The sequence below is a fragment of the Sturnira hondurensis genome, unplaced genomic scaffold (genome assembly GCF_014824575.4).
Source record: "Sturnira hondurensis isolate 20B ecotype Veracruz unplaced genomic scaffold, ASM1482457v3 Scaffold0018728, whole genome shotgun sequence".
In the NCBI taxonomy this organism is placed as follows: Eukaryota; Metazoa; Chordata; class Mammalia; order Chiroptera; family Phyllostomidae; genus Sturnira; species Sturnira hondurensis.
The window spans coordinates 18,452,078-18,466,791 of NW_028091359.1; the positions used below are offsets into that span (position 1 = coordinate 18,452,078).

General features: G+C 55.2%; 1 protein-coding gene across 4 annotated transcripts in view; it reads left to right on the forward strand.

The window, feature by feature from the left end:
* The window catches only part of ABR (ABR activator of RhoGEF and GTPase), a 174,481-nt gene that overhangs the window by 98,876 nt on the left and 60,891 nt on the right, over window positions 1-14,714 (forward strand). For all 4 annotated transcript variants that reach the window (XM_037070144.1, XM_037070147.1, XM_037070145.1 and 1 more), the window contains 2 exons: window positions 4,597-4,695; window positions 11,528-11,713. In XM_037070144.1, coding sequence (XP_036926039.1) covers window positions 4,597-4,695; window positions 11,528-11,713 — 285 coding nt within the window. The remainder of the gene's footprint in view (window positions 1-4,596; window positions 4,696-11,527; window positions 11,714-14,714) is intronic.

The window sequence follows — 14,714 nt, forward strand, 5'->3', positions numbered from 1 at the left end:
GTCCTTGCAATATAAATGCTGCTATTTAAGGGAACTCATTCGTCAGGAATGAAAATCCTTTTATAATGCAGATTAACCCTTCAGGTGTTATCCTGTGCCAGTTTTTAATGGATTGTCTGAAAGGCCTGCGTTTCTGTTGCATCTGCCCAGATCTCTTCCCCCTCCACCGGCAGCGGTGGGCATGCCTGGGCCCCCACTTGGGTGTTTCTCGAAGTGGGGGCCACGTATGTGGTGATTTGAGAGATGATTTTACGTGACATCTGGGTGTGGATTTTGCACTTAGGTATATAGTTAGGTATATACGTTAATGTATATTAGAAAACATGTGATTTGTACCTCTTTTCTATGATGTCGTATGTCATACATGGGATAAGGCTGTGCTTTTAAGACCTCAGTTGTTGTAAAGAACAATATTGAGTAATGGCGCGGCAGGTGTGTGAGCGTGACCACACTGGGGAGGTGGGATAGGAATGACTGACGTTCAGAAACACTCCTGGATCCCACGGGGCCTGCCCAAAGCCTCAGGCAGCCAGGTACCCAGAATGCGGGGACCCACCATGGAAAGAGTGGGATTTGGGCTCCTTCCACCTGCCAACATTTGCTCCTGTCCTCTCTGCTCTTTTCTGTTGTTTTGCTTCGATAATTTTATTTTATTAATTTATTTTTTAAAAGATTTTATTTATTTATCTTTAGAGGGGAAGGGAAGGAGAGAGGGAGAGAAATATCAATGTATGGTTGCCTCTCGTGGGTCCCCTGCTGGGAACTGGCCTGCAACCCAGGCATGTGCCCTGACTGGGAATCGAACCGCGATATCTGGGTTCGCAGGCTAATGCTCAGTCCACTGAACTACACCAGCCAGGGCTATTAATTAATTTTTTATAGTTGTTCAGGTACAGTTTTCTGCTTTTCCCCCACACCCCAGCCCGCCCCTCCCACCTCCCCTGTTCTCTGCTCTCTAATCTCTGAGGAATTTGCTGGAAGGCACCTCCCCAGTGCCTGGCACCAAGGAGAGGAGAGAGAGTGGTGGATTCCCTGCATTGTCAACTTGGAGAAGTGCTGGCCAGCCTGAGGCGGATGCCAGGTAGGGGCACAGCCCCTAGACCCAGTAACATCTGCTCTGAGCAGAGCCCACTGGGTGCTCCCTGCAGACTGGTGGGGGCCGGGAGCTGAGTTCTGCTGATGGGGAGCCGCTTGGCCTACGGGTCTGAATGACAGGTGGCCTTTCAGTCCTCATCGCTGTCTTGGAGGAGATCACAGCTCCCGTGCCTTGGCTTGGCCTAGAACCAAACCTTTGGAGGCTTTTTTTAGTCCCTACTGTAGTAGGCCAGGCAGAGCTGGTTTGGCCTCACTTGTCACTGTCCCAGTCTGAGTGACTTGACCTGTTGGATCTAGGGGCCTCGAGCTGACAGACTTTGGAGACTTGCAGATGGTGTAAAATGCTCAGGCAAAGGAGCCCACTGTGGCCGCATTTCCTAAGCTTTGCTAAGGGAGGACAGTGTTCCTGGGCAGACAGCTTTGTTGTGCTGGGGGGGCGTCCCCGAACCCCAGAGCACGCACCCTGGGGGTGCTGGGCACGGGGCCCCTCTGCAGGGCTCTTGGGGACGGAGACTGTCTCCCTCACTTGTGTTCACAGTGCTTGGCACCTCGTGAGGCACGAAGGAGTGAGTATTAAGCCCTGATATTTTATTAGATGATAATGAACTCAAGAAATTTCAAGAAACAATTGTGAATTTCCAGGTAATTCTACACCAGGAACATGTGGGGTCTGAGGAAAGCAAAGAAAAGATGGAAGAGGTTTTTGGTGGCCATGGAGAGCAGCCCTGTTGTGATAAAATGTACGGACTGGAATTTCACGTCCCCTCCACCCCCACGCCGGCCCAAACTTCAGAGTAATTGTGGCCCAGACTGGGGATTCTTGGGGGTGACTTTTTAATCCCTTTGGGGAGCCCTTTCAGGATCGGACTCCGAGGTGGAAGTCTCTTAAGGAGTGGGTGGGTCTTGCTGAAATGGGCCAGACACAGGGGCATGTGCTCGTGCCCCAGTGGATGAAGGCTCAGAGGGCTGTGAACCACCAGGTCCTCATCCAGCCAGCTCTGGGGTTACGGTCACAGTGTTGCTGTAGTGACCTCCAGGACCTCAGACAAATCCTCAGTTCTCAGGGAACAGGAGGGGAATGGGGCGCAGCAGGGGACCCCTGGCCCCCGGAGCAGGGAAGAGCTCCCGTTTGTTGGTCATGCTGGGGAAGCGCAGGGTTTGTGTGGTGTGCCGCCAGGGGCAGGGCCCTGCTCCAGGCTCTGATGTTGTTCCTGGGAGCGGGGGCTGCCCACCTGCCATGCGGACAGCTCCAGACAGCGGCAGTTTCCACGGTCTGTGACTCAGGAGAACAATGGTAACACCTTCTGGAGTGTGGGGTTTCAGTGGGTGAAGCCATGGAAAACTTAAAGGACAGTGCCTGGTACTTGTGAAGCCATCAGTAAGTAACTGTCGTCCCTCCCCAAAGTTTGGCGCCCATGCAGGGTTCTTACTGCCACTGAAACAAATTACCACACATTTAGTGGCTTAAAACAACACATACTTATGCCCTTACACATGAGTCTACAGGGGTCAGCAGGGCTGCATTCCTTCTGGAAGCCCTGAGGGAGAGAGTCTGTGTCTGTGGCTTTTCTGGCTTCTGGAGGCCTTCCCGTGTTCCTTGGCCCATGGAACATCTTCAAAGCTAGCAGCTCAGCATCTTCAGTGCCCTGCCAGTCTCCCCTCCTCTCTCCTCTCCTTCTGGGTCACGGCACCTTTCCTCTGACCCTCTTGCCTGCCTCGCATAGGACCCTCGTGACACAGCGTCCACCTGGATAGTGCAGGATAATCTTCCCATCTAAAAATCCTTCACTTAATCACATCTTCGAAGTCCCTTTTGCTTTATAAGATAACACGGGCAGGTGTTCGGGGGATTAGGGTGTGGACCTCTTGGGCAGGACATTGTTCTTCTATCACAGGGTCAGATACCATTTCAGAGACTGGGGGTGGGGGCGGGGGTGGGCAGCAGCCTCCAGCACAGATCTGCTAACGGGCTTGCGAATGGAAGGCCAAGGGTCAAGAGTCTCACCTGGGGAACTAGTGGGAGAGCTGGTGAGTACTCACTCCCCCTTGCCGCCCGCCCCCAAGGGGAAGCAGCTGGGGGAAAGCTGCTCTTCTCAGGACCTGGGAGGATGCTTGAAAAAGTGAGAGAGGAGGTTGTGGGAGCAGAGAAGTGCAGGGATTTGGTGTTTCTGGGTGTGAGACTCTTGGCTAGCCCCATCCCTCTTCTAAGTCTTGTCTGTCTCCCTGTACACAATGGAAAACTGCAGCACCCACCTCGGCGAGGCATTCGAAGGGCAATTGAGAACGTGGAAAGGACTTATGGGCCTTAGTAAACGTTGGGTGCCCGCACGCTGGGGGTGTCACATGGTGCTGGGCTCCAGGGACGTGCGCAGGAGTGTGATGCAGGCCCTTCGAATGCCCCACAAGACCCCACAGGCAGGTAACGAGATGGGGTGCTCACAGGTTTGAGGGCCCGTGCCGGAGACTCCAGTGTGAGAGCTGACGCTGCAGGCCAGGGGCTTGGGCTACACCTTCAAGGAGAGGTGGGGCTCAGACGAGGGTCTGGTGGGCGTTCCGTAAATACTTGTCGGGTGAATAAGTAACTGAAAGAATAACCTAACTGAGTCCCCAGGTAAGCACCTTTCACAGTATTGATCCTCAGTCCTTGACAGACATCAGGTGTGAGGGGGTGTACTCTGAAGATTAATCGGCTTTGGTGTATGAAGTGGAGGGAGAGGAGGCGGGGCCAGGAGAATCGGCCTGTAGAGCAGGTGCTGTGGGCCTCACCCCAGCAGTGGAAAGGAGTGGGTCAGGAGGGAAGAGTCTTGGTAAGAGATTAGCAAGGTGGGCGTTCAAGGCTATCTGGGGCGTGGTCTCCACCGTAGGGATGGGGAGATGGGTAGGGGCAGGAGGCCAGCTGGGGCCTGTGCCTTACAAAATGAGGTGGTCAGGATTGGAGGGGGGCCCCACAGCTGCCACCTTTCCTTGTGAATTGAACCTGGGGACAGGAAGATGCAGTCAGAGGTGCAGCTAAAAGGCCACACAGCTGGGTCCCCATGGCTCTTTCACCCCATTCTTCCCACCCCTGCCCTCACTTCCTCTGGGAGCCCCTCCTGCCCTCCTCCCCTCGGGTGTGACTGTGCCCCGCCTCAGTCATGGCTCTGATTTCCCTTCTCAACTGCGCCCCCCATCAAACTACCCCCTCCCACATGAGGCCAGGTCCTCGGTTGTCTCGCTCACTGTTAGATGGTTGAGTTAGGTGGATGGATGGGCGGATGGGTATCAAGTAAGGAAAGGAGGAAAAAAGGATGAGAGAGAAACAAAGCAAGATGCTAGTGTAGGAATGTGGGTGGTAGTTTTTCCCTTTATATTTTCGTACTTGCCAAATTTTCAGTAATAAGTATATTTGGCATTTATCTCCTACTAAAGTGATAGAGAAAGCCTAAAGGCCAGAAAACAGACCAGTCAGGATTCTGGCCTCCTTTCTCATGAGCTCTTGGCTTTTGGTTTGTTCTTGAACAGGTGGAAGCAGGGAAAGGCCTGGAGATGAGGAAGCTGGTTCTCTCAGGGTTCCTGGCCAGCGAAGAGATCTACATTAACCAGCTGGAAGCCCTGTTGCTGGTGAGTATGTGCTCTGGGCCCTTCTGGTCCCCCTCCCTGTTGGACAGTGTCATGCTCCTAAACTGCTGTTGGAGTTGGAAAGGAAGGAGGATCCGAACCAGTCCTTCCCTGTGGGCAGGTACTGCAGGTACTGCAGCCAGGGCCATTGCCGCAGAGGGCCACCACTCTCCATTACCTGCTCTGGGAAAGGCAGGAGAAGAAGCACAGCTAGGTTGGGGGTGGCAAACTCCCCATCACCCGTGACCGTGGCACGGGCGTTGCTAGTCGACTGGCCCATGTGAGGCTCTACCCACTGCTTCCCCGCTGTGCTCTGGGAGTCTCCATCGGTCCATCCAGTTGCGACCTCTCCATCCTTGCTGGTCCTGTCCTTCCTCCTTCCTGCGACAGTGAGCCATTTGCACGGCCCCAAGGCCCTATGGCAGAAATGGGAGGTGGAGGGTTCTCTGTGCTGTTTGGAGACATGCCATAGCCCTGAGGCATTAGACCAGCCCCAGCCCTTCACGAAGGCGCCTCAGTTTCCTCTCCAAGATGGGGGCATTGCTGTGAGAATCTGACCAGCAGGGGAAGGCTATTAAAATGTTTTCAAAAAGTAAAAGTACTACACAGGTATAGGATGTTTCAGCCTTTGAAGAAAGTGCTTATTAGGTGTGTCTGGAGATTATACAGCATGATTCTGGCATGTGAAGTTCTTCTCCCCGTGGGTGCTTTGCAGTCGGAGACGTAAGATGCTACCAGTAAAAAGGGGGAATAAAAAATGTAGATGCAGCCCTAGCCGGGCAGCCCAGTTGGTTTGAGCATAGCCCTATACACCAAAACGTTGTAGGTTCGATTCCCGGTCGGGGTGAACTGATTGGTGTTTCTCTCTCTGTGTCTAATCTCTGTGTCTAATCTGAACATATCCTCAGATGAGGACTGAGAAGAAATGTAGATGCAGAGCAGTAGAGACTCATTCTTATGAGAATTATAAGGTACAGATTTATGTGCTTATGAGACGTTGTCACTCAGTGTCCCAGGGGACTTGGCCTTTATTAGCCAAGGAAAAATGATTGACGTGTGCAGATACTTTGTAACACGCTGGACTGAGTCTGCGGTGAGTCTCCCTCGGAGTTTGTCAGGGCGCACAGCAGTGTTTTCCAGTGAGGCAGATAGATGAACGGGGATTCAGTCTAGGGCCAGAGCTGGGGCAGGGTCGGCTCTGCCACTAGTAATAGACGTACTGCACTGCTGAGCAAATCACGCATCTGGCCATTAGGTGGTTGGCCCCACATTTAAATACAAGTGAGGAAGAAAATAGCACATATCACATACGTTTCCTGAAGCTTGTGGTTTGTTGTATGTTTGTGTATGCATGTGTGTACATACTGGCCCATACCATATTTTACATGTGTTGTAGGGCTTGAAAACCACTGGCTTTGGGCGGGCCTTGTGTAACTGCCTTGAGCCTCAGTTTCCTCATATGTGGGTGAGAATAATACCAGTAACTTCTCTCTCTTCTTCCTGGGATTTGAAAGACCAGGCAATCTTTCGGGACCTAGTACAGAGCCAGGTGCTCGGGCACTCAAACATTGACTGAAGGACGGAGGACAGGCAGATGACCAGTCAGGTACACGAGAGACACAACTTACAAACGATGAATTACTGTACCAAAATCAGAGGCATATTTGGAAGGAGTTCAAACGAGGGAAGAGGGGTCCTGCTGTGGATCCCCACTTGGCCGCTTACTACCTCTAGGCCAGGGGTGTCAAACTCATTTTCACCCGGGGCCACATCAGCCTCATGTTGCCTTCAAAGGGCTGAATGTCATTTTAGGACTGGATCAATGTAACTGCTCCTTAACTAGGGACAAGGAGCTCAGCGCTGCCCCGGGTAGAAACAAGGTGCCAGGCTGGATCTCGCAGGCCTGTGTTTGCCACCTGTGCTCTAGGCCTCCAGCAGATCAGTGAACCTTCGTGCCTCGTTTTCTCCATCTGCAAACTGGGTATACTGGTGTTAGTGCAGCAAGTCCTTGTCATACTGTTGATGAGATGCCCCAGAAACCCAACTCTTGCGTGTCCGTTAGTTAGCCCATGGTCAAATTGGTTTTACTTAAAGTCACAGAACTGGTGAAAGACACTGAAGACTTGACTTTGTTCTAGGGATTCTGTGAGTTGGTACCCGAGCTGTGTACAGGAAGCGCTTTGAGCCGAAGCCCTAGCTGACAGTCTTATTTTCTCCAGTGCAGGGAGAGAGTGCAGGTTTGGGCTTGTTTGTTTGTCTCTATCGACACACCCTTGTCCTGAGGGAAGGGGAGGCGAAGCCTGCCACTCTTGGTTCCAGCTTGCGGTTGGTCCTCATCTGTCATTGGGACTGACTTGAGTTTCCGTTTGTCACAGCAAAGATAACACCAAATTTAGGGGCCAAGACACTCCCTCTCCACCTCGCCTTTCTAACAGCTCATGCCCCAAAGGCAAAAACTGTGAGTCTGAGGCCCTTCCTCTCCCCTCTCCGTGGGCCCCGGGGTTGGTTCTTTCCTGAGGGAGGGACACACCAACTGGGAGGCCTGGCCTGTGGCTGGAGGGCTCCAGGAAGAGGGGGCAGGACCCACCACAGCCACTGCCTCTGCTGATAAGCCTTGGAGATAAGGAGCCAAGCCTTCCTCCTTCCTTGAGCTGGGAGCCCTCCCCTCTTAGTTGCCTAGTAGCTAAGCCCTTTACTTTTTGGGGTGATCTGACAAAGGACCTCAGAGGAGAAGCTCTGCAGTCTCCGAGCTCCCTTCTTCCTCCCAGGCATCACCCCGCCCCGTGCCCACAGCTCTGCTCCTAATGTGTTTGGTTGTTCTCAGCTTAACACTTCCTGATAGGCCTAGGGCTAGGTGTGTGTACCCAGGACTGTGTACACACGCAAGCACAGACTGGGACTCTGCACCGGAGCCTCCGTTCCGGCCCCCGGTTGCTGGCTGGGCAAGGCTTGGTCATCTGGATTCCTCCAGGTTCCTGGTGGGCTCAGATTACAAATGGAGTGGATTTGAGAGTCTGGGTTGGGGTGGGGAGTGGAGACAAAGTAAATGCATGTAATTCTGCATCCATCCTGTCTGCGCCCTCCCGCCCCCACCCCCACCCAGAGTGATGAGCTGGGTACCAAGCCCGGCTGCATCGTCATCTACAGCACCTCCCACCACCAACCAGGCCTCGCCTGGCCTTCCTCTCTGCGACTCTCAGTCACTCTGGCATTCGTTTGCAGTTCCCAGGCCCGTGGTGCTCATGCTGCTTATCTTGTGAAATAGATTAATGGTGTTCTTCTGCCTGGGCCCTGGGGATCAGGAGGTGATAGTTAGGACACAGGCCTTGCCCGCTGCCTGCAGGCCTTCTGGGGTGGGAGGTAGAGGAAGTGGGCCTCAGATTTCTTCCCCCAGTTTCTAACGGCAAATTGCCGGAGGACAGAGCAGACAAATGGCTGTGCACTGTCCCACCAGGAGCTAGAGCCACCTTGCCCTTCTTCCTGAGAAGTACTGCACAGGACAGCGAGAGCCAGGGTAGGCTCTCAGGTCCCTCAGGGACCCCTTCTGAAAAACCCCTTCCCCCTGGTAACACGGACAGCCCTGCCCTGGCCCTCCGCTGCAGGCTTCCCGGAGGATGGGAGAGGAGGAAGCTGGCCAGCTCCTCCCGGGCAGAGGAGGAGGTGCTCGGTTGCCTGTGCTTTTTCGCCCGAACCACCTGAGGTCTGTATTCCAGGCGGCACCAGAGAAAGAGACCTGCCTTCTAGGGTCTCCAGGCAGCCAGGGCACACACCTGGCACTTTCCCCTCCCCACCAGTGAAATCAGAGCTAAGACCAAAGGTCCCGAGAACTGCCCAGTGCGCCAGTGCAGGCCCTGTCCGTGTGGCCTGCCCCCAGAGAGCACCCATCTCTTCCCCTTTTGTAAGCAGAGTGGGAAGTTCAGGAGGAAGCAGGGCACTAGCAGCCTGTCCTGCTACCAGTGCTCACGGTGCTTCCCCAGCAGCTTCTGAGAAATCCTGACTCCTGTGCTGTCCCAGGGCTGTTCTCTCCCTATTTCCTTCGTTCTCCTCTTGGTGGAGACAGTGCCGTGGCAGGGGCAGGGGTTAGTGGTTCTGGGGCTGTGTGGTGACTTGGACGCTCTGTCAGCCTCTGGGCAGAAGAAGAGCGTAAATAATGGCAGTGATCCTGAGACAGTGCCCCTGCATGGAGTGCCGGGAGCCTGAAGCCGAGTGTGGCCGCCACCTGGGGCTGGGAGAGCAGTATTCCTTATTTCCTGGCTCCTGGTTCCTTCTGCTCCCCTGCCGGACATGCTTGCCCAGGCCCCACCTCTCTACTTGCCCAGATCTTCCCAACTTTCAAGGCCTATTTCTGTCACCTCCTCTGTGAGGCCCTCCAAGTTGCACCAGCACAACCTTGAGACCAATCGGTTGATATTCACAGTCCAAGCTGGGTAATGCCCCGTCTTGCTTTGTCCACTGAGGGGTTTCATTTGTGTTGGTCCAGTTTACCCAAATAGAGTATAACATTCTCCAGAGCAAGGATTGTGAGTCGTACAAATAATCTCCTGAAAAGAAAACTGGACCCCATCATTCCCCTGCTTAAATCCCTCCAGGGAAAGCCAGGTCATGGCTTGGGCTTAGAAGCTGCATTCTTCCCCCTGCTGCGACCTGGCCGCTGCCCCGCCCGACTCCAGCCCGGCCGTAGGCCCCTCCCTGCTGTCCGGCCCACTGCACACGGGCCTCTGGCTCCATTCCGGCTCCTCTCTCACCCACCAAGCTTCTTCCCGCCTCAGGCTGGGGCGTTGAGGAAGTCTTCCTGGAATATTGTCCCCTTTGCCCTCGAGTCTCCGTTTCAGGGTAAATGTCCCCTCCAGCACCTGTCTCGGAACACCCCCTTCCTACTTCCCCCCTTGCACGTGTGCGCAGTTACTTCCTGGTGTTCTGTCTGTCGCCCGGACTCGATGGGGCCAGTGACCTGCGAATCGCAGACCACCGCCCCTGCAAACCCCCGCCCCAGCCTAGCCTCGCATTGTTAGGCACTTGGGATATTATTTGTGAGGTGAGTCGTGATGATAGTAGCAGCCCGCATTTGTGATTGCCTTCTACGTACTAGGTACATACCCAATTATTTTATATAGTTAATGGCTTTAGTTTTCCCATTAGTGTTCTTGAGAAGGGAATATCTCCCCAGTGTGACGAACTTGCCCACAGCTATTAGGTGGTAGAGCTGGGACCCACACCCACACGGCCTGGCCGGCACCACCCACGGCGCAGCCCGTCCTGCTCCCTAGCAAAGAGCTGGACATTAAGGGTTGGCTGGTTTCCGCGCCCAGTGCGTCAGAAGGAGGGCTTCTGCTTTTTCTTGCCTTTTTCGTCATGTCGGGACCTTTCCAGAGCTGGGAGGACCAGGAGGCCAGGAGTTGGAGAACTGCTGGGTATCTGAGTAGATAGGACTTCTTCTCGTGGGCAGGCTTGGGCTCTGCTGCCATTGGAGTGCGACAGGTGGGAGCATGGAGCGAGGCCTGGCTGGCAGTGGTGTGGTTGTGGCCAGCTGGAGCTGGTGGTCATCTCTTAGAGTGAGCCAGTGATGGCTTAGTCCCCCGCCGTGTGGTGTGCCCTCCAGTCCAGTGCGTGTGGTGTGCCCTCCAGTCCAGTGCCGGCTCACCCATCCCCTGCTACAATGCTTCCCTTGTTGAGAAGCTCACTGCTTACTCCTCTGACTCGGTGGGGGACAGCTCCAGTCAGTGCACACCTACCCTCGTGGCTTCTGGCTGTCCCTGCGTCTCCAGAGTGGCCCAGATGAAGCCAGAGGCCTCGATCCACGCATCAGCGGTGTCTGACTTGGGCTTCTCTACTCCAGGGGGACGTGCCCCCCCGCCCCACCCCCCACCTTCACTTTGTGGCGGCTTCCGGACCCTGTCGCCTGGAGGGCCTTTGGAGCGAAGTCTGGACTTTGGGCTAAAGGAAGGGCAACCAAATGAGGAGCTCTTTATCCTTCAGGATCAGTTTGTTTGTTTCTTCCTGGTGATAGAGTTGGTGTTTCTAAATCACTCCCTGAAGGTGATTTAGAGGACACGGAAAATCACACTGAAAAAAATGCATCCAAGCCCCATAGTCCCACGGTCCCACAGCCGGGCATGAAGGTGGTGGCCTCAGGCCTGAGCCAGCGCTGGGCGAGGGTCCCCGCCCGCTGCCTGCCTTCTCCCCATCTCCACCTTCAGGCCATGCAGCATCTGCGTGTGGGCGACAGAGAGGACAGATAGGTTTCATTTTGTCTGTCAACCTTGGCATGGAGAAAGAGTCTGAGACTGCAGCCAGGCTGAGTGAGAAAGATCAGTGCGGTCCCTTGGCAGGGTCCACCACGGGTACAGGAAGCAGGACGGTGGCACGTGTGCCTCCCATTCATTCTCTCGGGACAAAGTGACAGTGACTTGAAATATCAGCACAGCTGATTCTCTTCAAGACTCTGTTCCCAAGCCCTAGAATCATGTGTTGTTCCTTGGTCCCTGCCACTGAGGGGTGGCAAGAGAGCTTATGACGGACAGCGTAAGATCCCTGTGGAAGAAAGCCACGGGTGAGGGGTGGGGCTACATGTCCTGGTACCACCCTTGGGCCTGGCAGGGCTGCTGGGCCGGCCCTGGCTGTCAGGCCCCCTCTCCTTGCACTTGCACTTGCACTTGCACTTGTACTTGCACGTGTCGGGGCCTGGGACAGCAGCTACTTGATGCGAGCCACACTTCAGGAGCCCCGCCGTCCGCAGCCTTGTCCAGGCAGAACTGAGGCAGCAGGAAGGGCTAACCGGGGCCCTGGCCTGCGGATGCTGATGTACTTGCCCGCTCCTTTTCCTCCTCTCTCCCAGCCCATGAAGCCCCTGAAGGCCACAGCCACCACCTCCCAGCCCGTGCTTACCATCCAGCAGATCGAGACCATCTTCTACAAGATCCAGGACATCTACGAAATCCACAAGGAGTTCTACGACAACCTCTGCCCCAAGGTGCAGCAGTGGGACAGCCAGGTCACCATGGGCCACCTCTTCCAGAAGTTGGTGAGTGTCACGTTGATGGGGGGTCCTTATCCAGGGCCTCAGTGGAGCTGCTGGTGGGGGTGAGGACCAGTCAGCCCCAGCCCTCCGGGGCTCCTTGGAGCTCTCCAAGGCCTGGAAGAAAGCCTGGGCCTAGGACCGGGCCTCCCCGCCTCCCTGAGAAGCCTCGGGTGTTCTAGGGATGCTGGAGGCGGGCCATGTGCAGAGATGCTCCTGGCGGGGCACTGCTTCTCTCCCTGCTGGGGTTCAGGTCCCCTAGCCCTGCACAGCAGGGGCATGTGTGTGGTGGACAGGCGGGAACTGCTTACCTGAGACCTCAGACATTTGCTGCAGGGGAGGGAAAAGGCCGGAGCGGATAGGATTATCGGGAGGCTTAGGGTTGGGAAGGCTGGCATGGCTCCTCACGTGCCCAGGGCTTCCGAGACACTTTCTCCCCTAGCTCTGTATCTGTGTCTGGCTGTGTCCCCTGGAGGACCCTCGGCCAGACCCATGGGGGCCCCCCACCCGGCTCTCCCCTGGACTTCCCCCCCTGCCCGGTAACTTCTGCCAGCCCGACAGGTGGGCATCAGTGGCCGCTGTTCTTAGACGTGAATGGTGGGGGCGGGAGCAGTGTCTCTCCTCTTCCTCCCTTGCGGTGGTGGGATGGGCTGAGTGGACAGGCTGGACTTCCCTTGCACTGGAGAAAACTTGCTTTGCTACTCCCAGGGCTTTATGCTTGGCGTGTTCAAAACTGAACTCATTGTCTCTAAGTCCTTTGCTCTTCCTGCCTCTACCTCAGGGGGTGCGGCCACACCCCCTATCCTGTCCTGCGGCCATCTGGGACTCCCGTAGACTTGGCACTTTCCCTCCTCTGTCCCCTTCTCCCACAGCTCTGAGGCCTCACCTGGACAGTGGCTGTAGCCTCATTACTGGCTCCTGCCTCCAGGCCCACCTCCCCGTCCACCTCCCACCTCCACCTTAGAGTAGAAGAGTTATCCGAACTCCCCACCGGGCCTCCCTTCTCTCCCCCTTGAATCCCTTCAGTGGCTCCCTTTTGTCCGTTGGATGAGGACCAGGCTCTGAGCAATGGCTTAGGGGACCCTTCAGATGCCACCCTGTGGCCACACTCTGCCTCTGGCTGCTGCCTCCCCCATAACCTTGACACTGAACTTTTTTTTAGACATTTTTTTAGATTTTTAAAATTTATCTATCTTTAGAGGGGAAGGAGAGAGGGAGAGAAATACCAGTGTATGGTTGCCTCTTGTGCATCCCCTGCTGGGAACTGGCCTGCAACCCAGGCATGTGCCCTGACTGGGAATCGAACTGCAATCCTTTGGTTCGCTGGCCAGTGCTCAATCCACTGAGCTACACCAGCCAGGGCTGAACTTTCTGTTTTCAGTTCACATTGCAGGCACTCTTGACCTCTCTGTACTTGTGACTCTAGCTGCGTGAAATGTCCTTCCCTATTTGATCTGGCTTCACCTGGTCAGTTCCCAGCTTAGAAGTGACCTCCTTGGAGGAGCCTTCCCCAGCCCCTCGAATGCGGCCCCTCCGGTTACCCCTTTGGTGAACACTGTAACTACCTGTCTCCCCAAAACCATAAGCTCTGGGAAGGCAGACTGTACGTACTTCATCTAAATTAGACCCCCAGAACCAGCCCAGTGCTGAATGAATGAATGCGTGCACTGGGGCCGCAGAGAACTTGGGAGGGCACTGAGGGAGATGTCACAGGGCCTGAGGTCTGCGTCCTGAGGGGCCAGCAGTGTTACAGGGACAAGCACAGGTTCTAGGGCCAGGTCACAGCTGGGTCTGAGCCGGGTCTGCCACAGATGAAACCTGTGTCGTCGGGCCACTTACCCAACCTCTCTGTGACTTGGATTCCTCATCTGTGAACATGAGGATCACAGAAGTGTTTATTCTCAGTGGATTCTTGTGAGGACTGCCTGACAAGTGCTTGGAACAGGGCCAGGGACACAGTAAGTTAGCAGATACTCAGTAGACAGCCATGGTCACTGCTATTGTCGGTGCTGCTGTTGTTGCTGTTGTCGTTGCTGTTGTTACTATTATTGACTTTATTGGGGGGAGGGTCCCCAGGAGGTGTTGCGAGGGAGTTCCTTGTGCCTGGTGCTGGCAGCCCTGGAGCCGGTCCCATTCAGGGACACCCTGTCACCCGTTCAGAGACACTCTGTCACCAGAAACCTGAGCTAATTGGCTTGAGGCAGCCTCTCTTTAGCCCTCAGAAGGGCAGAAGAGACCAAAACTGAGAGCAGGAGGGTGCCTACCCTGGAGAGTAGTGGAAGCCCCCCAGCAGCTGAACCTCCTTGCTACATCACTGAAAAGAGGGTAAACCAGAACATCTAGAGAATAGTGTAGCAAACAACCATGTTCTGCACCTCCCTGTTTAGCTTTGTCACTTGGACCCTGCTGTCCCCAGGGTCCCCCATTCTGGTCCCAGCTCCCTGGGCCTGGACATGAATATGCCACCTACGTTCCCTCCCCCAGCATCACAGACTGAGATTTGAAGCCCTTGGGGCGGCAGGCCTGGGTGGAGCCAGGACAGGCCGGGCATCTGACCACGTGTTTTCCGCTGGTCTCCGAGTATTTGATTATCCATCATGGAGAAGGGAATTAGCATGTCTGCTGTTTGTTTTATGAAATCACCCCAGTGCCAGGCTGCTGTTTCCAAGCAACATCCATTTCCCAGTCAACAGCCCCGGCAGGCTGAGCCTTGGGCCCTACAGGTGAGGATGTCTCGTGGAGACAACAGTGCCTGGGATGGCTGGTGGCCCTGCATTCAGGTCTGCTGCCCAGGCTCCTGTGTCTGGGTCACCTCCTGCTGCTCCCTTAGGCAGTGAGGTGGGAGGTAGTGTTCCAACTGAGCATCCGGCCTTGACTCTTCTCGTGGGAAGGGAGACAGGAGAATGCATATCTGGAAGAATAGCAATGATTTTTACTTTGGTTCAGGACGCCACTGGCTAGCACATCCTCTGTAGCTTGGGGGACACCATTGGGCCAGTACTTTCCC